Source organism: Odocoileus virginianus, chromosome 22 (assembly GCF_023699985.2).
Source record: "Odocoileus virginianus isolate 20LAN1187 ecotype Illinois chromosome 22, Ovbor_1.2, whole genome shotgun sequence".
NCBI lineage: Eukaryota > Metazoa > Chordata > Mammalia > Artiodactyla > Cervidae > Odocoileus > Odocoileus virginianus.
Window position 1 is genome coordinate 26288580 of NC_069695.1, and position 23988 is coordinate 26312567.

Sequence of the window (23988 nt, forward strand, 5' to 3'; positions counted from 1 at the left end):
AGGAGCTGGACAAGAGGAAGAGAAATATTCCCAGAGTTGTTAGCTATTCAAATCCAGTCTGCATTTGGGCACTTTTCTTTCTGAGGATGCGTTTGCCCTGGAATGTTCCTCCACCAGGAATTTCTGCCCCGGGGTCCTTTACGTCTGTCCTGAGGGCCTGTAAGTCTGCTTAATAACACTTAAAATCACCCAAAGTGCTTGGCAAGGCACGCCCCTTGCAGAAATACATCTGGCAGTACCTAAATGAATGCTATTCACTGCTCCTTTCCTGGTCTGCAGAAAAGATTGATTCTCAACCTGCCATGATTACAGTTCCCATTTACTTGGGAATATATTTCAGACTCACCTAAGCTGTTGAAAAACTAATGCCCAAACATTTTTTCCCCCTTACCCTCGGTCCTCCAGAAAGCCAGTACTAATAACGGATAAGTGGAAACATTTTGATGAACTCATGTACAGCCACAGAGAACAGTTATTGTCACATCCTAAAACATACACTTATAAGGAAAATTCTTTTTCTCCTCTGCATCAAAGAAATGCTACAGAAAATAACTTCAGGCTAGATTCCTAAGCTACAATGCACTTGGTGTCAGAACACACACCATTTCGTGCTGAACTGTCAGCATCCTTCTCCAAATCATTTTTTTTTTTTCAGGGGAGGCAATGAAAAGACAGACCTAGAAGCCTGTGTTAACAACGCGAAACCTCTGAGCAAGTACACGTCACACACAAGCTGGGCTACGTCTTGAGAGCCTGGGGTCTCAATAATGAGGAACAACTTTTCTGTTCAGTGTTTCTCATCACCCAGGTTCAAACCTGTGCTAAAATTTTGCTTCAAAGAGAAGACTGAAAGCAATCAAAAGGCTTGCAAATGGTAATCCAAGGATGGAAAAGAGGTAATGACCTCTGGGTAAAATCTCTTAAGGTGGATCTCTCCAAGGGCTAGTACCAGAGACTGTTTATCCCAGCTGTCCTTCAGAACTGAGGAGTGTTCTTGATTTTGGTCAGAAGAGACCTATCATAGGCTATTCATGCCAGGCTGGCTAGAAGACAGATTGACACAGTAGATGTGAACGTTAAAGTTATCACCACGAAAGTGCAGCGTGATGTGTCTCACATTATTCCTATTCCTAGGATAAACAAATACTGAAATTAACGCTCCGTCATCTTTATAAATGTGTTTTACAGTGCTGAAGGCTCTTTTACATTCACATCATGCAATAGGTTGGAGAAGGTACGTTTGTATTATTTTTCCTCTCCATGAATAAAACAGGGCTAATCAGATGGAATGAATGAGCTAATTCAATTACAGGCAGCCTTTATTATACACTAAAATATGGATTATTGATCTTGTGGAGTCGGCAATGCAGGATGCAAATTCAGTGAGCGAAACCCACAGATTTGAGTTGGATTGGCCTGTATTCACGCTGAAACCTGCTAGAACTATTCTCACTTTGGGGGGTGGGGTGGGGAACCACCTAAAGAAAACAATGCTAACTATTTAGACCCAGGGAACAGATGAAAGGTTAAGTCAGAGGGCTGGCCTCGGAGCCTGAGCAGGGGTCCCGGGAATGGAGGTGAATACCCTATTAGGCTCCGACAAAGGAGGGAGGAGAAGTGGACCGGCTCTCCTGGCCTGGCTGTGCAGTAGTAAGAGAAAACTTATTTGGGAACCTGGAATGCACTTCGCAGGCATCTTGCTGCAAATCCAATCAAGTCGAGGAAGAAGAATGGATGCATTGTGGTGGCCCTGCCCGGGTGAGGCTGGCTTGTTTGAAATACAAGCCCGCTGGACTGTCCTAGCAAATCCTTTTGTCTTTTATCTCTGGGGGGAGAAAAACTGCAGTCGTCAACCCTGGTTAGAAAGAAGGCAGCTCTGAATATGGGATCACGTGGAAAGAAAGCCCATGGCAGCAAAGGCTAAGGGGAAAAGAGAAGGTGAGGCCCGGTATTTCAGTGTCTATCGGCACACCTCTGTTCTGCCTTCAGCACTTCCCAAATAAATCTGCCCGAGCCTCCATGGCCTGTGGCTGCTGTCTGTACTCAGCTCAGAGTGCGGACAGTGTGGACCAGACCGTCTCCTGCCTTCCCTGTAAACTTGTCCCAGCTCCTCCCCGCAGAGCCAACACTCTTTCTTTTGACCGGGTTCACATCCTCTCTACCTTTTTATGGGCCACAGCCTGAGTGCCCCCCACGTGGCAGCACAGACGAAAAGAAGCTCTTCTCTCCCTTAAAAAAAAGCCCAGAAACGGGTTCTGTGTTTTGGTAGGCCGCCCTCCAAAGCATAGGTAAACGTCCATGTGTCCTGTTTTCGAACAAGCTTCCAATGCAAGGGAGGAAGGAGGGGGGGGAATGCCTAACAATACCACACAAAGTTGCAGACTGTTCGGCTACAGTCCAGAAAATGAATCCAATTTTTCATTCTGTCATTATAAATATTTCATTGCAAATGGTACTGATTTTCTGCAACTGTGGTTAAGCAAAGGGCCTCTGTGTGAATATTTAAGAAAAAAAAAAATAAAGGGAGAGGAAGACAACGAGGAAGAAGGGAGGGGGGAGTGAAAGGTTAGCAACCAATTAATTTCTTACTTTAAATGTAAAAGATTCTGGGAGAAATTCAACAGTGATGTAGTGTGTGACTCGGAGAAGAAGAAGAAAAAAAACATTTACTCTGCTCTTCTTCTGACAGTTTCTCATAAAATATCTGCAGTCCATCTATCTTTTAGTACTCTAGGCTCCTCTGGAGAGCAGAAAATGGTGGTTTAAAGCGCTCTTCAGTGCCAGTCTGCAGGAGATTGCTTTCCACAGGACCCCCGCTGATGGAGGCCTAGGGGAAGAGGCCCAGGAGTTATTCAATCAGCCGGAGACTCTGGGGCGGCTGGGGGTCCTTTGAGGGCTGATTAGAAAGCTGCCCTCCTGTTGCCTGCCTCGGAACAGAACGAAATGAGCAGCCTCTTGCTGAGCAGATGCTGCAAGAAGGAATTTCACCTGTCATGGAGTTTGTCAGAATTTCAGGATTTATCTTGGTGCAAAATTAATAAAATACCAACCAGGATTTCAGGCTGACTACTCAGCTGTGTCATCTCCAAGTGATCTTTCACCCAGGAAAACCTGGACAGGGGCGCACCGCCAGCTCCCTGCCCTACTTTTCCTTGGGAGGGTGAGCGAGACGATGGGATGAGCACCAGCCAGACGTCAGGAGGAGACTCAGAACCAATTACACACAAGGCTGAACGGCAGTGTGGGTGCTACCGTCTTAGTGGGTGACCTCTCACCTCGCCTCCGGAGCTGGGACGGCTCTTTGGGTAAGCCCGAGTCTCAAGGAGAGAAAGGCTGTTTTAGCACTGTCTAACATAGGAGGTAGCTCATGGCATCACATCTATTAAATTCATCTGCTGGTGTCCCCAGCCTGGTTTTGCTTTATCTTATTAAAGGAGCACTAACAACGGGCCCTGTTAAAGAGCACATATTGTGAAACATTAAAGATTCATCTAGGGTCAGACGCGCTCAAGGAGGTGCGTGGTCATCTTTTATTTGAACCCACACTGGCCTCGTGGCCCATCACCCTTGGGGCTCCCAGCAGAGTGGGGAGTGGGAATCAGGGAGGCGAAGAGGGAGGCAGAGGGTACCCAGGAGCTGGGACAGGCTAGGGACAAACCACTGCCGGCTCTGGGCTGCGGGGAGCTTTGGAGTTTGGTCACCTCTGCTCATTCCGCTTCACAAGTGACTGTGGCTATTTTAGATGGGTTCTGTAAGCCCAAGGCTTGACCGTATTGAGCTGAGGCTTTGGGTAGCCCTGGGACAATTGCTCTTGTTCTCAGGGTGGCCGGCATCTCCTCACAGAGGGTCTGGTGTGCAGGACTGGGTTGGCCCCCAAAGCTGGTCCAAGCCCCTGGACAGAGCGGGCAAGCATCTCTCAGATTCAGCTCCAGACTCTGCACTCTGGCTCAGAACAGAATTAACCTGAATCATCATGTCTACCCTGTGAGGCCTCCCACCATGGACCACAGGTGTCCCTTTACTAGCCAGGGACTGGCAAAGCATCCTGGACCACCCTGGAGGTTGCGACTGGTATAAGGGCACTACTGCCCCGCCATCCTTTTCTAATCGACATTTTCCAAATGAGACATTTCACCACAGTGGAAGGCATCCCTTCCAGCCCTTCCACTCGTAATGTGACAAGCCTGCTTTGGAGAGTCACCTTTACAAAGTGGGGTGTAGCCTCACAATATTAATACCAAGAGATCTCAGGAAAGAGTGAGTAACGGAGAGGAGAGAGAGAGAGAGAGCCTGCGCTTGCAAGTGGAGGCACAGATGGTGGGCGGGGACGCAGGGTGCTCGCAGCAGGCTTCAGTGGAGATGCATTAACTCCACAGAGAGATGAGGGCTTCCCACCAGTACTGTCATGAATTATAACTGAGCACGGGGGTGAGGTCTTAGAGCCTGGCTCACGGCAAATAGACGGTTCTATCTTCCTGCACAAACACCTCTCCCCGCTTATAAACTCCCAAGCACAGCGAAGCACACTGCTGATAGCTGATGGTGTCACAGTAGCCTTTTATGTGTCTAGAAGGCGCACGCACTTCGCAGATGTGCCCAGTGGTGGAAGTCAGATGATTATAAAATTAAGTCTTGGCAATGCGAAAAAGGAAACCTTTTACAGGCAATTCGGGTTTCCAGCAAGAGATGGTCTATCTGCCAGCTGAGGGGCCGCATCAAAGCCAGAGGAAGCCACTAAAGAAAGCCTGCCGGCTTCCCAGACACACGGGGTACAGAGGGAAAGCCTCGCCTCTGCAAACGCTGCCCTCCTCTTTACCGGAAAGTGAAAGCAGGTCCTGGCCAGTGAGCTCCCCGACATCACTCCCTCAATGAAGTTATCAATGAAGGAGGCCTGTTATTTTAGGCGGTTTAGAATTTCACCACTTTTAAAGGGCTCGTTTACCCTGCCTCTCACCCCCATTTAAAGCCTTGGAGTTGCTGTTCTAAATGACAGAACTGCGAGCACCGCTTTTAAGCACTATTCTTCTCGCCTGCCACATCGCAGGCTTTCACAGAATCCCGCTCTCTCCCGGATGAGGGGGAATGCGCTCCTTCATAGCTGCAGGGCAGAGCCTGTTAGGAGCTGTAGGTTCGCTGCAAATATAACAATAAAGGATACAAATGTGAATTCCCCTTAAAATACACGCTTGGCTCTGAAGCCGCCTGGCCTTAGCAAACTCGATCAAGAACAGCCTATCAATCTTGCTCCAAATGCTCAGCAACAGCTCGTTTCATGCGGCCGGCCAAGGGATTGCCACGTCGATGGATCGGAAGATGCTGGAGTGAATTCTTTGCTCATTTTAGGGGATTGAGCATTGAAGCCCATGATGATCCTCGCTCTGACTCTAATTGCCACAAGCAGTTGGATACCGAAGTGGTGTTTTCCGAGAGTCTGATCAAAGTTTGCAAACACAAAGCGTCTATTCTTGGCATCATGTCTCTGCGAACGTGGAGGAAACTGATCCGCGTGTGGACCGAAGATCTGAAGCAGGAACACGTGTGGGGACTTCAAGGTGGCTCCCTGGATTGTGGAATGTTCTAGAGACGTGGGGGTCCAGCTCTCTCCCCGGGATCGGACTAGCAAAGCGCCGAGGCAGAGAGCTGTCTTTGTAGGACGGCCGTGCCCGCAGTTTCTCCTTCCTGATGGAGGCGGATCTTCTGGTGCCGCGGCAGCAAGCTGACTTGGCGGCCCAGGAGACGGCAGGGCCAGCAAAGCCCAGCCAAAGCAGGCTGTGGCAGAGGCGATGGACGTTTCCGGGGGGTGGGGGGAGAGGAGGGGGCGGCATACTGGCCGCAGTGCTCTTCGGTACACCCTAGCTGAATGCTCCATAAAGTCGCACTGATGGCAGTTCGGAGATGGCCATCTGTCGTCAACTCTGGGCCAGACAAAAAAATAATGTCATGGCAGATCGCTAACAACAGGGCTGTTGGAGGGAGGGAACGAGTCCTAGAACGGGGAGGTGGTGGTCTGTCTTTTAACGGCGAAAACCAGCCGTCGATAGGAACATCGAGAAGTTAATGGATGGAGAATTTTTAAAAACTGAGCTGGGGTGCCGCAGAAACAAGTCAAATGTAAATAAAGTGGTTTTCGCTTATTGGCCGAGACCTCTGTTGCTCTTCCTTTGGTCCTATTAACTGCTTGATTCTTGAAAATCTGATGAGCAGGACACATGGTGAAGCAGTGAGGGCCAAATTCAGAAAAAGGTGAGCCCAGGCTATGCCTCCAAGCAGGCATACACAGATTAGGCATTTATTGGTACAAAACGGGTAATTGAAAATGCATTCACTCATTGAGTCCAAATGAGTTCATTGTGACAATCCTGCTTATCCATCTTTCTGGATGGATGTTTGCTTAATTTCTAGGTGCAGTTTTATTAAAAGCAGAATAAAACTACCTCATCTTTAGATGAACTGTGAATGCTATAAAAGTTTAAACTCCCTTCTTTATTCAAGAAAAACCCCAGCTTTTTGCTACTGCTTAGATGACAGGAAAAGAGTGGATGCAGGGTGGGAGGAGAGGGGCAAGAGAGAGAGAAGGAAACAGTCAAATCGAGGTGAGCGGTGCCCTATTTCTTTGTCCTATATGATTAACTTTCTGCCTTCAATGGTAAGGCCAATCAATCCTGATTGAATTATCCAATATTAACAGCTGAAAGTGATCAAAAGTAATGGTGAAAACACAGCTCCGATCAATAAATCAATGCAAATGATTCGGTTCCTGGAGATCCGATCAAATAAAAGAGATAGATCAATTTAACCACTGGGCAAATTAAGTGGAAGCTGCTGTAGCACCAATTTACTTCAAAAGCCCCGAAGGCCCACAAAGCAGAGAAAGGAGGTGGTGGAGAACCACATGTTCACTCGACATGATTTACACTCCTGCCGACTTCCGCGTCTATAAGGTGTGTTTAGGGGTGTGATTTTGGCCCTGAGAACAAGAGATATACAGAGGCCCGATGGATGGAAGGAAGTGGAGAGCGAAGGTACCAGGCGCAGGCCACCAAGAGGCAGGGCGCATGTTGTTATGTCTCTTCCCACCCCCGACACTGACTGTCCTCTCCCAAATGATCAATATGGAACCTGGCTATGGCCAGTCGCAGTGATAGGCAGTTCTTTCTAATCTGAGGGTCCCAAAGGGAAACCGAATGATGAGAGACGAAGCAGGACAGGGTTCTCTGAGTCTTCCAGTTGGAGTGTGGATGCCCATGCCATGCTATGCTAAGTCGCTTCAGTGGTGTCCGACTCTTTGTGACCCTAGGGACTGCAGCCCACCAGGCTCTTCTGTCCATGGACTTCTCCAGGCAAGAATACTGAAGTGGGTTGCCATGCCCTCCTCCAGGGGATCATCCCTACTCAGGGATCGAACGCACATATCTTACATCTCCTGCATTGGCAGGTGGGTTCTTTTACCACTAGTGCCACCTGGGAATAATGAAAGCTATTTCAAGCTCTGTTAGAAATAAAAAAGCAATGGAAAACTACAGAAAAGTTGTGAAAAGAAGAGTATGGGGGGGAGGGGCACACAGTTTTAAAGGCACTTCTTATAGAAGTGCTGTGAGCAGTAACACACACTTTTCCACTTCTCTTGTTTGCAAAACAGAATTTCCACCTGACCCAGATTAAAAAATGAAAACAAAATAAAACTAAAATAAACCTTTCCCCACCCCACACTTAGATCCTACCTTGTCTTACGTAAAGGGCCCAGATAAAACTTTTCATTTTGGCCACTTATCTTTAATATGGAAAGAGGGCGGGAAGAAGGGTAGGGTTTTGAAATAACGTTTCTGAAGGCAAATTTAATGTTCAGTTTTCCCATTGTGTGCTAAAAAGAAAAACCAAAAATAAAAAGAAGCGCAAGGTTCTTACCTCCCTTGAAATACATGAAGGCTTAAAAATAAGAATTTTTACCTGGAAACCAATTAACATGAAACTATGTCAAGGTATGATTAATTGGGAAATTATTCCAGTGAACTAGAACAGAGAAGTAAGGAAACAGGACATGTCTGGGATAGAGGTTTTATTTCCAGGTAATGATGGATCTCGATTCTGTTTACTGAGGTCAGCGAGAGGGAACAGGGAGAGGACCTGGGAAGCAGAGCTTCTCCAGGGCCTCTCCTCCTTCACACTCTGCACTGAGGGCTGAGCATCAGCTACTCCACTGCCCTCTCGGCAGGACCCTGGGAACTGGGCGCGCAACGCCTTGTTGTCTCCTACATGCCCATTTTACCGACGATAAGACCGAGGCTCAGAGTCCATCGCTCGTAAGGAACAAGGACCAAAATCAAACTCTGGTGATTGTTCTCTGTACTTCATGCCCTCTCCCTTGCACTAAGCTGCCTATAGAGAAATCAAAGCAAAATAAAACAAGTGGAAAAAAAACCCATAAAAGCTATTTTTAAAATAATCATTATTTGAGATTTTTATGGATGGTGATCTCTCTCACATTCACAGATATCAAAATCATATCTGTCCTTCAAAACCAGCTTGAATGCCTCCCACGTGATGGCTTTCTCGATTATCCCAGCTGGAGAATAAACATCTTCTCTTGGAATACTTAGAACTATTTATTACACATTACCTCATGTGAACATTAATCATATGCAAATCTTATCTTTTCTAGTAGACAGTAAAGATGATATATTTCTAATTATTTTTGATATGTCATAGAGAGCTTGGGGCTATGGTAAATTTAAAATGATAAAATTATAATTTTATAAAGATTTTAAATCAATAAATATATATATATTTTTACCAAATAATGGCACAGGCAATGATAGCAATCTACAGTATGGCATCTGTGGTTGGGCTGTTAACAAGGACATTTTTTTAAGGTTCACTTTTAAAAAAAAATACGTTCAACCTTCTATTTTTAGTTTTATTTTTGGCCGGGCCATGCAGCTTGTGGGATTTTAGTTCCTCAAGCAAGGGTGGATCCCATGGCCCCTGCAGTGAAGGTGTGGAGCCTTAACCACTGGACCACCAGGGAAGTCCCAACAAGGACCTTTAAATACCTCAACAAAGTGTTGCTTAATACTTTGAGGCATGGACCTGTATAACAATTATTAAAAGGCTGGTTTAGGTAAAGAGCTAAGTCAGTGAGTTGATCCAGTCAGCCACATGGCAGCCACACTTCAATGCTGTATTGTTGTCCTATGCATCCCATCCCTTTGGAGTAATTCATTTTTCTTTCAGAAATATGACCATAAAACTTGAGCAACAATTGAGCTGTGGTGTGAAAAATATCCATTAAACTCAGGTTGATCTGGTGGGAAAGTGATTTGAGAAGAAATCAAACAGCTGTAGAGACCATTATGTATTTAAACTTCAGTGATAACTGAAAGTCTTGGTGTGTCCCTCAGAATGTCAAATCACTTCTGTATTTTCTATGCGGAAAATACTGCATCCATGGACTAATGAAGAAAAGGTCAAGTATCAAAATAATCTTTGACTCAAAAGAAACTTAATACCAGAAATCTCAGAGCCTCAAGTTCAACTAGGCCAATTCCCTCTCTTCCCACCACCGGAATTTCCTCCAAGTCCATTACATTCATGACATGATGCTTCAGAGAACTTTCTATGGGGACCCATTGGAAGAGGATGGTTTGATCACTGCCATTGAATTTTAGCTTTTCTAGAGGCACCAATGAAACAGTAATTACTGTATTGAAAGAAAGTGGCCTATTCAACAGAATTTTTACAAACACACCACTTGCTCACACCTGTATAAACCATTCTGGATACAAATATGCATTGTAGGATATTATTCTTGGACCATACTATTCTCTCAAAGCAGCTTCCTTAAGTTTTGCAGAAAATGTTTTGAGGTCTATTAGGAAAACATGTGAAACATTCAACATATTCATTTGCTTTTAAAATAACAAAATGTTAACTTAGTTCAAATAATGCACTCTTATTCCAAAGCACATCTTCCTGACCAGCAGGCTAGGTGGCCTTTGAAGTATATTAGAATTCCTTGCAAGAAGGGAGGAAAAGTCTACCAGAAGAAAATATGATATCCTGCCAGGAATTACACATTACACTTCTCTGGACTGACATTTGGAACTTCTGGTCAGAAAGGATTCAGGGTCATGAGAAGACAATAGCTTCCACCCTGGCAAGTCATAGATGGAGTGTTCATAGAAACAGAAGTTGTGTCTTGCTTAATTCTAAAAAAAAACTGTGGTCTGTAATGTCAAAGGATGACACTTGAGTCCTTCATTCCTAAAGATGGATAGTGTATTATGAGGAACTATCTGAATTCTGACTAGTATTGTAGGTGATGTTAATGAAAACAACACATCTCCATGTGTGTATGTGTGAGATTTTATACTCAACAAAGCACTTCTATCCTTGAAAAGATGTTTTTGTGTTTTCAAATAGGTATAAACAGTGAAAGAAATGTAAATTGTTTATTATGGTCATTAAATCATTTATGCACCATGACCACAGTGGTGTGTGTGTGCTAAGATACTTCAGTCGTGTCTGACTCTTTCCGACCTTATGGACGGTAGCCCTCCAGGCTCCTCTGTCCATGGGATTTCCCCAGGCAAGAATACTGGAGTGGATTGCCATGCCCTTGGCCAGGGGATCTTCCCCACCCAGGGATCGAACCCATGTCTCTTAGGTCTCCTGTGTTGCTAGGTGGACTCTTTACCACTAGCACTATCTGGGAAGCCCAACTACAGTGATGTTCCTGGGCAATTCTGTAAAATTACCCTATTAGTCTCACTCTAAAATAAGAGCCAAATAAACTATATGCTTTCCAATTGCCGATCTCCAGTTCCTGGGCATTGCATTTGGTTTATAAAATGCCTCTTGTGAAAAATCCTTCTTTCTGAACTTTAGTGGCATAAAAAAGTAGATGAGTTTAAGTGGTATGACATGGACCAATTTCAAAATCTCTTAATTTTCCATACCAAGGAATGAAATACTGTGGGCTGGTAAAAGGGCTTCCATTTTCTACTCGGTTATTATTTTGGTTACTGATCTTATTTTCTCTTGCCACCTCAATTTCAACTGATTTCCCCCCTCATTCTTAGAAATTAACAAAACTGTCTTTTTTAGTATCCTTACTCTAACCACTCTCTATATAGGAACTAAAATAAATATTTTAAAGTCATATTAACTCCATCCTCTAAGCATAGGTGTGAAGTGATGTGGGGATGAAGACAAATGCACAGAACTATGAGCCCCTAAGTTTAAATCATAAAAATCCAAAAGGTCTCAAAATTAGAAAAAGTAAGCTCTGACCCATTTTTCTTAATGTATTGAAATTAAAAGCCACTGTTACTACTAAAGATTTTAGAAAACAGACCTACATAGATATTTCAATGACTGTGGATACTAGCTTTGTAATAATTATCACACATTAACTAACTATAAATATTGTTTTATCAAAGGAGTGATACACATTTTGAGCCTGAGTATTCACATCAAGGCCAAATATGTATGATTCTGAGGTGGGGTTAGAAAAGTAAGTCCACAGCTTTGGATTGTGAAAGAAGCCTTATTGTGGCTCAGATCACAATGTGAATGAATGAGTCAGAGGTGTTTTGAGAGATGTTTGACCTCATAAAGTCACAAAGACTCAAAAACTGAGTTCTGTGTTCTATACTATGTCTTCTATACCAGCGGTTCTCAAAGTGTGGCTCGGGGACCTCTGAGGGTCTCCTAGATCCAGTGAGGAGTCTGTGAAGTTAAGACTATTTTAGTAATAACATTAAAATACTGTTTGCCCTTTATGCTCTCATTAGCTCATGAGTGTACAGTGGCATTTTCTAAGGGCTACTTGACAAGTGAAGATATAATTTCTCTGACAGCTAATAGGATCACAAATTTGTGTATTTTTGTGTTTAAAATGTTTCTCAATTTTGACTTCTAATATGGAAAATATTAATACATAATGTGAGTGTGCACAGTCGCTAAGTCATGTTGGACCCTTTGCGGCCCCATGGACTGTAGCCCACCAGGTTCCTCTGTCCGTGGAATTCTCCAGGCAAGAATCCTGGAGTGGGTGCCATTTCCTACTCCTGGGGATCTTCCTGACCCAGGGATTGAACCCACTTCTGTGCCCTCTGCATTGGCAGGTGGATTCTTTACCACTAGCGCCACTTGGGAAGCCCCTCAGTATACAGTAACCCATGTACATCAAAGTGCTTTGTGGTCTTCAATAATTTTTAAGTGTCAAGACATCCTGCTATCAAAAAGGTAGAGAACCCCTGGTCTATACACTAATGCAAAGACTGTACAGTGAAACTCCAAGTTACACTATGAACGAAACCTGGAGTCCCAGAGAATGTGTTTAATTGCTTACTTTTGTCTGCTAGCCAATGTGCCACATGTCACCACTGCCAGAGTGTGGGGTTGTTTTAATGAAAGACACTGAAGTGACCATCAGGTCAGTAGCAGTGTTGTTGTTTAGTTACTGAGTCACATCCCACTCGTTGTGACCCCATGGACTGTAGCCTTCCAGGCTCCTCTGTCCATGGGATTTCCCAGGCAAGGAAACTGAAGTGGGTTGCCATTTCCTTCTCCAGGGGGTCTTCCTGATGAGGGATTGAACTCGCATCTCTAGCTTGGCAGGCAGATTCTTTACCACTGAACCACCTGGGAAGCCCACTCAGTTAGGGTTAGGGTTAGCATTGGAATCTACAAAAGTGAACTTGTTGCAAACTTTTCCCCAGAAACATTAGCAGGAAGCCAGTCTCTACAACTTTGATTTTAAACTATTAGGAATTCTGCTTCACAGTTTACATATTAATTAACAGCATCATTTAGGCATACTGGCCATATCCTTTAAAATCTTAAGACAAAGGACTTACCCTCCCATACATATGGCAATGAGAATATTAGTTTTCCAATAGAAATGTAGGTTATTTTAATGAAATGTACTTTTAAATAATAGTCTAACTTGGTCTATCTTCTATATTCAATGCACATACATGTGACAGAGTAGAATTCTTTTTTTTTTTGAAGTGATGAAAAGCACTATAGCAACTTTAAGTTTGGTGCATTGACACATCATAACAACTAAATGGCATCACCCATTCTTTCATGTATTTTTTATCTTACGTCTTTATTTGCTATGTGTTCACTGATAGGATAAAAATTCCTTATTTTGATACAAAACTCACATAAATATGGCTTCCCTACAGCCCAAGGAATTCTAAAGCTGCCCTGGGGTCCATAGCGTGGGATGGGAGATGAAGGAGTAGGTGGGGCTTTGGGTCCCTTAGTCCTACCTCAACCATGTCAACCACATCAGACCCTCTTCTAGTTATTTAGGGAATTTGATACCAAAGGGAAAAAAATCATCCTTACCCTATTTTAGTCTAAATAACTTTATGGTTAATAGTAATCCTCACAATAATGAAATAACTGGATTCTAATTCATTCTCCTCCACAGGCACCAACAAGATTTAATAAAAAAATTATTACTCTTATATTATTCCATCTGAAAAATGAGGATATATATTAGACCCATTTTTTCAGATGAAGTAAGAAGAAAAAAAACACTTATTTCCCTTTTATAATAAGTGACATTTCTGGGTTAGGATCCAGGTCTCTGACTGATACCAGTCTATTGTTAAGAATAATCAAATTGACCAAACATTTCTATTCTATTTTAGAGTTTATACCCCATATTCAGAACTTTTATTTCATTTTACCTAATAACAGCCCTGTGAGTGTTACATCTTGTCTATCATTTCTTCACATCTGAGGTTCAGAAACATTATTGACAAGCACAAGGTCACACATTTTGCAAGTGCGACATTCAAAGCTAACATCTTTGGGTGCCAAAATTTGTACCTAAAGGCTGCCACTAAATAATAATTATTCCATTCCGTTAAGTACAAGAAACATACTGGACAAGAGTATAGCTTCCTCCCTCTCTTCCCTTCTTCCTTCCAATTTTAAGCCCCTCAGGACAACAATAACCTGGACATCCATCCAGCTTGAAGCCCAGTGGGAACAGAACATGAATAAAACAGGGTTTGGGAGAATGGGCCCTGACGAACGAGGTGAATGATCCCACAGTCCAATAAACCTGACCCTGCAGTCTATCACACTGGGTCAGAAGGTCCAATTATAGGTCTGTTCTAGTTCTTTTTATGATTGACAGCAGCCAGAGGCAAAATGACTTTGGTGTCTGTTAATCCAGCCTCTAATTTTCCCTTTGCCCCAATCCATACAAAGCATCATGGTGGCCCAGGGTGAGTGATACAGTGAATCCAGACTTAAAATGCCCTTGTTTCCTATAAGTAGAGCGACCGAGTTCAATGCCCATCCTCCCCATGGGGACATTACCTGCAGCTCTGTTTGGAAGAAAAACTTCTGTGGACATTGCGTGCAGTCATAGATCTTGTCTTCTTGTCCATGGGCAGAGAAAATATGCTGCTGCAACTTGTTTGCTTGAACAAACACTGAAATGATAAAAGGAGAGTGAACTCGGGGTTATTTTCATTCCGAAATGCCCTCCGTCGATGGCTCCCTGTGAACTGCGGCAGAGGAATGGACTGAATGGAGTGCCTTCTGGGTGTGACCTCTGCCAGGGCCCAGGGGAGAGCAACGTCACACATGCTTAGGGTTGGGTCTCTGGCTTTTGTTAAGATGCACTCTACCGAGCACCTAATTCAACACAAACAGCTCCAAAGTAAAGGTTTATCGAGGCCCTGCTCCCCATAAATCTTTTAAAATGAAAATTGTCAAACGCACAGCACTGTCTGAACAGAAATGAGTCTTATTTCTCAGCAACCCACAGGTTACAAAATCATAGATGCCAAAACCCAGTTTATTGTATTTGCCTAAAGTTACAGCTAGCAAACAGTTCTCTATTTAAATGTGTTAATGCTAAAAATGATATCCCACAGCTACTCTGGGGCACTGTCTATAAATGTGAAACAGAACGGCAGGTAAATTCTCTTTGGATACTTTAAGATCAACTCAGCCTACACACGGAATGCAAGGGTTTCAATAATATAAACATGTTCAATTTTAATGACTACAAAACAAGGCCCTAAGACTGTGTAACAGTTTACCTAGGAGACATACTATTAATAATTAAATTGTATATGCCAGAGGCAGTGTTTGGGTTGGGAGAACTGACTTCTGATGGATGCCTGGTGCACTGTGACCTAAAAAAGTTTGCATCTACAATATTAATCTGTATAGGCAGGGAAAGGATTTATTAAAGATGTTGGCATTTGACTTTGACTCTATTCTAATCATTAAAATTATTCTAATTGCCAGCCAACCTAAAATATTAGAATATTGTTCTTGTGAGTCATACATTTTAATCATATTTCTCATTACTTTAAACATTGCTCAGATTTCTTCTTGCACTTAACATGCTTTATAATGGAAGAGGATTTTTTTTTGTTTCGTTTTTTTCTAAAATTACTTCAAGATACACTAAACAATTTAAGTCTGTCGGCACTGGAAAAGCAGACCGTTCATGATTAATGCATTTTTGCCTTTTACCTATGTCAACCCAAAGAAATGAGGTTTTGATACTGATTTGCAATGAATCTCCACCTTACGTAGCACATTTTATGAGGCTTCTGGCCATAAGATGAAAGGGCTGTTTTACTAGGGGTCTTAATCATGAAGAGATCTATGAGCAGTCCTCCTTATGAGGACTTACTATGAACTTTCATAAAGAAACCAGACTCCTGATGCATCGTATCTTTAGACAAATACTACATTATAATAAAACATAATATATATATATTTTAAATAAAAAGTTAGAGGAATCAAAAAATAGTTCCAAAAGAAGGAGTGGCCGAATGGGATGCAACTACTGAAATGAAGGAGCCTCATAGGCAAATGGTAAAGACAGAACCACCAACACAGTCTGGTAGTATTTAACTGGACATGGCCTCTCACTTTTGATTTAATCACAGGACAGAAATCTACAGGCTGAATGCAGTGAAGGTTAACAATCAATGCTTTGGAATTTTGCCCCACAAACCAAGAAGGCGGTTTTAAGAGAAGGATATATTTTTGTTTTGTTTTGCTTTTTCTGACAAATAAGAAGGGCACATAGCCTTGAGGGGTTTGAACAATGAGTCCAAGACACAGGCAAAATGATCACAAAGGATTTTCCAAAATAACTTTGTCACTGTTACAGGAGCAGCAGAAATGTGTGTGATCATATTTCAACCCCTATGGGCTTCAAATTACAGCTTCTGATTTACATTTTTTTTTTTTTTTTTGCTGCTGCTTCTGCTGAAAACGGTAATGTTACAGCATCTCATAAGTTTCTTCTTAAAAGCGTAAACATAATGTTGTTGTTCAGTCGCTAAGTCATGCCTGACTCTCTGCAAACTTGTGGACTGCAGCCCACCAGACTCCTCTGTCCTCCACTATCTCTCTGAGTTTGCTCAAACTGATCTTCACAGGAAATAAGACCTCATCTAATCTGTTTTCTAGTTCAACGAATTGGAGGAGGGTTCTAATAATGACTTTAAATTTCATATGGGGAAATGTTATAAAATTCTCCATGTTTAAATAACAGACATGTGTTGACAACACGGCTGTACTTTTAGTCTCATGTCTTGCTATGAAAAAGCTCCCTTTGTCTCACTAACCTTTTAACATCGAGGGGAGAAAAGTGAACGGAACATGGATGTCATTTTAGAAACGGAAGAGTGCAAACTTCGGAGAGAACTTGAAATGCCATTTGTTCATCCTGACAGTTAACCTTCCTGACCGTCTGAGCCTTTAAAGTAGGCAGCGATCAATAATGCTAATCAGCAGAAATCAAACATCTTCTCCCTAAATTGAACCGCAGTCAGATCTGTAAAAGGCCACAGCGGTGGGAAAGTATGCCTTGGTAGGAAAGACATGTGGTCAAGAACCTCTCCCGAGTTTTCCAGAATCATCTTCCTACCTGTAAAGCAGACGGGACACTTGAAGGTGCCGCCCATCCCTTCGAAGCTGTGCTCGATCAGGTGGCACTGCAGCTTGGCGGGGGAGTCGAAGGTTTGGCTGCAAAGTTTGCACTCGTGGTTCAGCCCTTCATCTGTCAAGGAAAGCATGTGAGCAGAAAAGGTGACGCCCATCACATCTTTGCCAGACTAGTGAGTTACCTATAACTCCGTACATTAAACTCTTTCCAGCACCAAAAATCAATCAGTAGTAGTATATATGGGTTCAGGTTAATTTCACATTATTTATTAATTTATATCAATTGAAAACATTTCTGGAATTTAAAATCGAATGATAGTCCCAAGGCAGGTTTTATCTTACGGCAGTGTGTGTTAAGCTTTGAAAGTATAATTGGTAAGTCAGTAATGAGGCATCTCCTTTCCTCTAACTAGTAAGATTTTATGTATGTTCAGTCGCTCAGTTGTGTCTGACTCTTTGTGACCCCATGGACTGTAGCCCACCAGGCTTCTCGGTCCATGGGGATTCTCCAGGCAAGAATACCGGAGTGGGTTGCCATTTCCTTCTCTAATCAAGATTTTATAGGCTGTGTCTTCCCAAAGTCCTAAAACAAAGGGCCCATAGAAGAATGAACTACTTCCCCAGGCCTTCTGGTTTCTCAAGAAGGTTCTAGAGCTTTCTATTACTAACCATAAGTTTTTTTAGTGGTTTTCCCATTGACACAGATTTTTATACTTCCAAGATTTTCTGGCAATTTTGAAATATTATTAATGCTCATAGTATTTTATAAGTGTTATTTTCCTGATTGCCACTCCTATCCTCCATATCTTCTCAGTACCTTGTTCCCTTTATTTTGTATCAGTATCAGTTCAGTCGCTCAGTCGTGTCCAAATCTTTGCGACCCCATGAACTGCAGCACGCCAGGTAAGACAGTCTCAATTTTACCCCCTGGATCTAGCCTCTGCCTGTATTTCTCCAAAGGCACTTTGATGAGCTCCAGGCTCACTTTTGACTGGTCCTGGCGTTTTCTTTGATAGCTTAGAAACAAGATGGTAGAAAAATATTTCAATGTAATAACAATTGTTATATAAAATGAAAAGTTTGTGTTGTAAATAGAAAACATCATTTGTATATTTTTTTCATCAAAATGTTTATGAAATTATGCATTTAAGGATTATTCTAACTTGTTTTAATTTTCAGTTGTAAGAAATGAAAACCAGTAGCGTGGGAATGAACAACCCATTGCTTTGGTGCCTACTGTGTTCCAGACACTGTTGTTCTAAGACATGAATTCACTCAGTTTAACAACAACATTATTATACTCTTATTCCCCTTTTAGAGATGAGAAAAATGATGCTCAGAGAGTTGAACTGACTTTGCTCTGAGTCACAGGAGCAATTCTTGGTGGAAACAGAACTTAAACCCAGGCAGCCTGGTCTCAGGGTCCATGATTTTAGCAGATATACTATGTCAGAAACCAACTACTCCCAAGACTCTCATCAGGAAAATAAGGGCTAAGAGGCTTCCGTTTAACCTGAAATGCTATCAAGTTATACTTTTATCTTCTCTTATTTGCAGTGATTAGAAAAGCTACTAAGAAATATCTGTGTCAGACAGTCCAGGTTGAGGGAATGAAAAATACATTCCTACTGTAGGGGTAATGAATCTACACTCCAAAGTTGCTTCGTTTGAGTCAACACAAGAGGCGTGCAGAAATCCTTCACCAGTTGATATTACTGGCAACATAAAGGCCCAATTACAAAGTGAATTATTATTAGCTAACTAGGAGTAAAATCACTCTATTTGTATTCCTAATCTTTCTTCTCACACAAGTATGAGTCTTTAGAAGCAGAGGATTGGAATTTGTAAAAAGAGAAGCAAAGCACTAATTAAGCCACCCAGTACTGTCTACATTTCACAGGAGATAAAAACCTACTCTGTATTTGGGTGGCACAGTAAATTCCTTGATTATAATTATGTAAGAAGGAGTTTAATTGTGCATACTGACATGACAAGGGGTTATACAAAAAGCTTTAGGGATTATATAAGATCAAGGGTTTTTTCATCTGTTCCTTTCTCTCTCTCTTTTTTAAAATCCTAAAGGCACCAAAATTTTTCTAAATTTTGGATATGTAGTAACATAAGAAACACTGTTTATTGTAGAGAATTGGGTCAGTAAGTTAACCGTCAGAAACACTTGCCAAATTTAAATATTTTCTATTTCTTCAACGCTGTATAACTTTCTTGTGATAGTATGAAGGTAACTAAGAGTTCCAATTTCATCCTTAAATTATGTGTTTTGCACAAGAACCCAGATGTGGTCTGTGAGTCTGAGGAGGTATACACATTTGTTCCAGAATTCTTGAACTTGCAACATCTGTTGAGGAAAATATATAGGCCTGGGGCTTCTCAGGTGGTGCAAGTGATAAAGAAATTGCCTGCCAGGGCAGCAGACATAAGGGAAGAGGGTTTGATCCCTGGGTCTGGAAGATCCCCTGGAGGAGGACATGACAACCCACACCAGTATTCTCGCCTGGAGAATCCCATGGACAGAGGAGCCTCACGGGATACAGTCCATGGGGTCACAGAGTTGGACACGACTGAAGGGACTTAGCACGCATGCACACATATGTAGGTCTGATGAGTTTTCTTGGGAATAATGACTGACTGTTGCTGCTGCTGCTGCTAAGTTGCTTCAGTCATGTCTGACTCTGTGCAACCCCATAGACAGCAGCCCACCAGGCTCCCCTGTCCCTGGGATTCTCCAGGCAAGAACACTGGAGTGGGTTGCCATTTCCTTCTCCAATGCATGAAAGTGAAAAGTGAAAGTGAAGTCGCTCAGTCGTGTCCGACTCTTAGCGACCCCATGGACTGCAGCCTACCAGGCTCCTCCGTCCATGGGATTTTCCAGGCAAGAGTACTGGAGTGGGGTGCCACTGCCTTCTCCAAATGATTGACTGTTACATGAACATAATGTAAATTATGCAAGTGAGGGTGATCTTCAATGTGATGTTATCTTTCAGGACTAGGCATATTTTGTTTAGCAAAATAATATAAGGGAAAATAAATAAGGTAGTATAAGGAAAATGTCCTCATCAATTTTTATTTATTTCCCATTCTAAGAATAGAGAAGTTTGGTCACAAAATGTTAAATAATCAAAATTGAGTCCAGTGAATTCACAAAAAGGTGACACATGCTCATAAAGTATTTATGCATTATTAGTGCAGATTTCTTTTTCATGAATTCCACGCTTTGAGAGGGCACTTATAGCAATGATAATGACAACAGCATCCAGCATTTTCAGAACTCTTTATAGTTTAAAAGCACATTATAATATTAAAAAAAATGTTGGAAGTTCTATCTGCCTTTTATTTCGAAGTTACCTACAGGTCTTTTCCAACAAATAACTTGTCCTAGTTATTTGAATAGGAGAGAAAATATATCTGAATTATTACACAGCAAATAACAAGCAGAAGCCAGGATGCTCCAATTTAAATATCAGACATGCCCACCCATTTATCCTGCTGTTGTTAACTTCTCTGCTCATTTCCCACATTCACACTTATCATCAGAGGGTCAAATGATGATGAATCAGAGAAAGAGAGGGGAACCCAAAACATTTTTGTAACTGGTTAACATAATTCATTCTATACTTTTAAATTTAAAACTGAAGTAGGGGGAGAGAGAGTAATGGGCAATTAATTAAACTTATTTCTAATAAGAATTTCAAAAGTTTAAACTTGGTCTCTGTTTAACTCTGCTGTCATTCTGCATGTGCATAGTGTGGCTAAGGGCAGTGTCAATTTTCAAAGAATTGCAAAAACACTCTCAGTCCTGGGGGATCAAGATGAGCTAAGCTCTGTTTCCTTTCCAAAGGAAGCTTCCCTCCTTCCTTCTTCCTGTCTGGTAGGTCCTTAAGAACAGTACAGTGTAACCATGGTTCCCATTAAAAGTCCATGCTCATGAGGGAGGCGCCATCAACACCTCCAACTTCAGGTCAATTTAAGTCTTAGACTCTCACCTTGTTTCCCAAAGATGACAAAAGCTTAAAAAATTCAATTGGGGTAACCATTTCTGCTCTCGGGAAAGGTAGCAGCTGACAGTAATTGGATAATACAGTCTGACTCATTTATTAAAAAGAGATTCTGAGTCAGCTGATTTAATAACCATTACAATATTCCATTAAGAACATAATAGGCTAGAGCAGCCCTATATTTTTATTAAGAGTGATAGGGGGCATCTATGGAAGAAACTTCTGGATTTTTCTTCCTCTTTTTTTTCTGCTTATCTGTATTCTTCAGATTTTCTATAATAAGCATAATTTACCTTTATAGGTTACTTTGAAAATTAAAGAATAAAAATGCTATCTTTTCTATGTGAGTGCTAAGCCGCTTCAGCGGTGTCCGATTCTGCTATGGACTGTAGTCTACCAAGCTCCTCTGCCCATGGGATTCTCCAGGCAAAAATACTGGAGTAGGTTGCCATGACCTCCTCCAGGGGATCTTCCCAACCCAGGGATTGAACCCACATCTCTTACATCTGCTGCATTGGCAAGTTGGTTCTTTACCACTAGCGCCACCTGGAAAGCCCAATCTCTCTACACCTTACTAATAAAGATTGATTACAACCCTGAAATTTTAAATGCCAAAAAGACAGAAAATGAGCGATATTATGAAGTATAGAAAAACTCCAATTCTGAACATTAGACTGAGAAGTATTCCAACCAAATACATGTGAAAGCACAAATCAGCACATGTAAAGAGAGACAGAAACATCACTGTGCATATTATCAACTGAATGAAAAGCAGGTGGAGCTTTCAATATAAACCCATACCTTTTCAGAACAAACAGAAAACACCCTGCTCCTGCATCCTGGTGCAAGGGAGCATGCATGCAAGGGAGCATCCACAGTACTGTGGATCTGATGTCACAGGAGGCAAGAGTGAAGCTCTTACCACTGAGAACGTGTTGGCAGCCAGCAACTTCCTGTCCTGGTCAACTGCTTTAAAGCATGATCAAAGACGGTTTGGGTATAACTGAGAAATCATTTCACATGTATATAAAGTTCAGCTAAAATAATTATTTCCATTTGTTAATCTCTGTTTAAATGTGAACATAAATGTAAACAGGAATCAAGTCTACATAGAAGAGACTGATGCTAATGTAAATATTTACTCCAGTATTAAATGTTGCAAAGGAAAGAATCTGAATACATAATTGCAATGCAACCTCATTGCCTTTAGTAGGGAACATGATAATCATTTACTATAATCATGTGCCCCAAGAACAAAATCTGTTCCTCTAAGGCCAGTTCAAAGGGGAATGATAATTTCTCTCTCTCCAATTTATAAAACCTGGACAAACACAACTATTAATCAGCCAGTTTTGTAACAGAAAAAAATAAGAGCTACCATTCAAGCACAACCCAGGTTATAAGCTCCAATATGGCAATTGTTAGCGGAACACAAGACACTGACATTTCAATACAAGCTTTCAACAAGAGAAGCCCTTTAAGCAGCCTCCAGACTGTGTGTCCCATGTTTATACTCCTTTTCCTTCAATAAAAACGAAAATCTAGAGCAGCTACAAGCAAATGTTCAGTGGTTGACTTACATGCAGCTGTTATCCCAGGAATCACTGGGGGACCCCTAATATCGTCTGATCAACACTGCAGCCATTACTGAGGACCAATTTGTAACGGTTTATAAGTAGAACTCCTTCTCCCGTTTACCCTGGAGACTGGCCAGAAGGGTCCTCCAGCCTCTTTCACTGCATAAATCTACAGGCTAAAGTCCAAAGCGAGAAACCCCTCCTGGTACCTCATCACGTGGCATGGGGCCATCCTTGAAAAGCTCTGATCTGAGTCAGAGTAAACTCTGCTCTTGGAATCCAAACAGAGGAATCCAATGCCCTGCAGCTGCAATTTTTCCAGTTCGACTGTATGTACCACCACATCCTTCTCTATATTTTTAAATCCAAGAAAACTCTGCCCTAAACCAATTCCCAACCCCCAACCCTTATACTTTGGCTTCTCCTCCTCCCTGAGTTAATTTCCAAGCACACATTTATAAGCTAAGGGTCTGAGGAGTAACAAAGAAAAGCCACACATGACAAAACTCACCCCTCGGCTACGCTGGCTCACCCTAGGAACCAGGAGTAGAAAAATAGGCCGACTGTACTGTAATTTGCCATGCACACAGCCATCACATCTTTCTAGGCCCACAGCGCTCAGGCCACTGTAATTTGTTGTGTTATATACAGTACATATTTCACAACAGTAACACAAACACACTGAAGTGCTAATCTGGCAATGGGGAATATTACTCAGCCCTCAAAGTCGGCCACTAGATCAGTCATCAAAGCCCCAAAGGAAGGCGGCATTTGAGAGTACCGAATACAATATGAACGCTTTCTTTACCCTGGGCTTCCCTGGTGGCTCAGATGATAAAGAATCTGCCTGCAATGCAGGAGACCCAGGTTCGATCCCTGGGTTGGGACGATCCCCTGGAGAAGGGCATGGCAACCCACTCCAGCATTTTTGCCTGGGAAATCCCATGGACAGACGAGCCTGGCGGGCTACAGCCCATGGAGTCCCAAAGAGTCGGACACGACTGAGCGACTAACACTTAACACTTGCCTTACCCTAGTTAAAAAGTTCTACTCTATTCTTTTGAACAATTCAACATGAAAATGAATGCTGTCTGAAGACTGTCACAGCAATTTCTTGGATTTTTCTCAGTGGTAGTATGAGAATGTCTGGCTTGTATTTCTATGCCACACAAGAGAGGAATATGCGATACAAACAAGAGACTCCCATTAAGACAGGAGGGGCACTGGGAATTCTGAGAGTTATTGAGTTATTTGAGTAGTCAGGTATGTCGCTTTTGACTATCCATACACAAAATGCCTAACCCTTAAGTCCATCAAGAAAAGCAAAATGATCTCTTGTGCCTCAGGGAGAATCATTTTCCCCAAGATCATATCTCTTTATTTATTTTGGCCATACTGTGCAGCATGAGGGATCTTAATTCCTGGACCAGGGATCGAACCAGTGCTCCTGG

At 42.3% G+C, this 23988-nt stretch overlaps 1 protein-coding gene across 4 annotated transcripts in view; it reads right to left on the minus strand.

The window, feature by feature from the left end:
• ZNF521 (zinc finger protein 521) overlaps window positions 1–23988 on the minus strand; it is a 305371-nt gene that overhangs the window by 14856 nt on the left and 266527 nt on the right. For all 4 annotated transcript variants that reach the window (XM_070452765.1, XM_070452763.1, XM_070452762.1 and 1 more), the window contains 2 exons: window positions 16931–17062; window positions 14347–14462 (listed from right to left, as the gene is read on the minus strand). In XM_070452765.1, the coding sequence (XP_070308866.1) occupies window positions 14347–14462; window positions 16931–17062 (248 nt within the window). The remainder of the gene's footprint in view (window positions 1–14346; window positions 14463–16930; window positions 17063–23988) is intronic.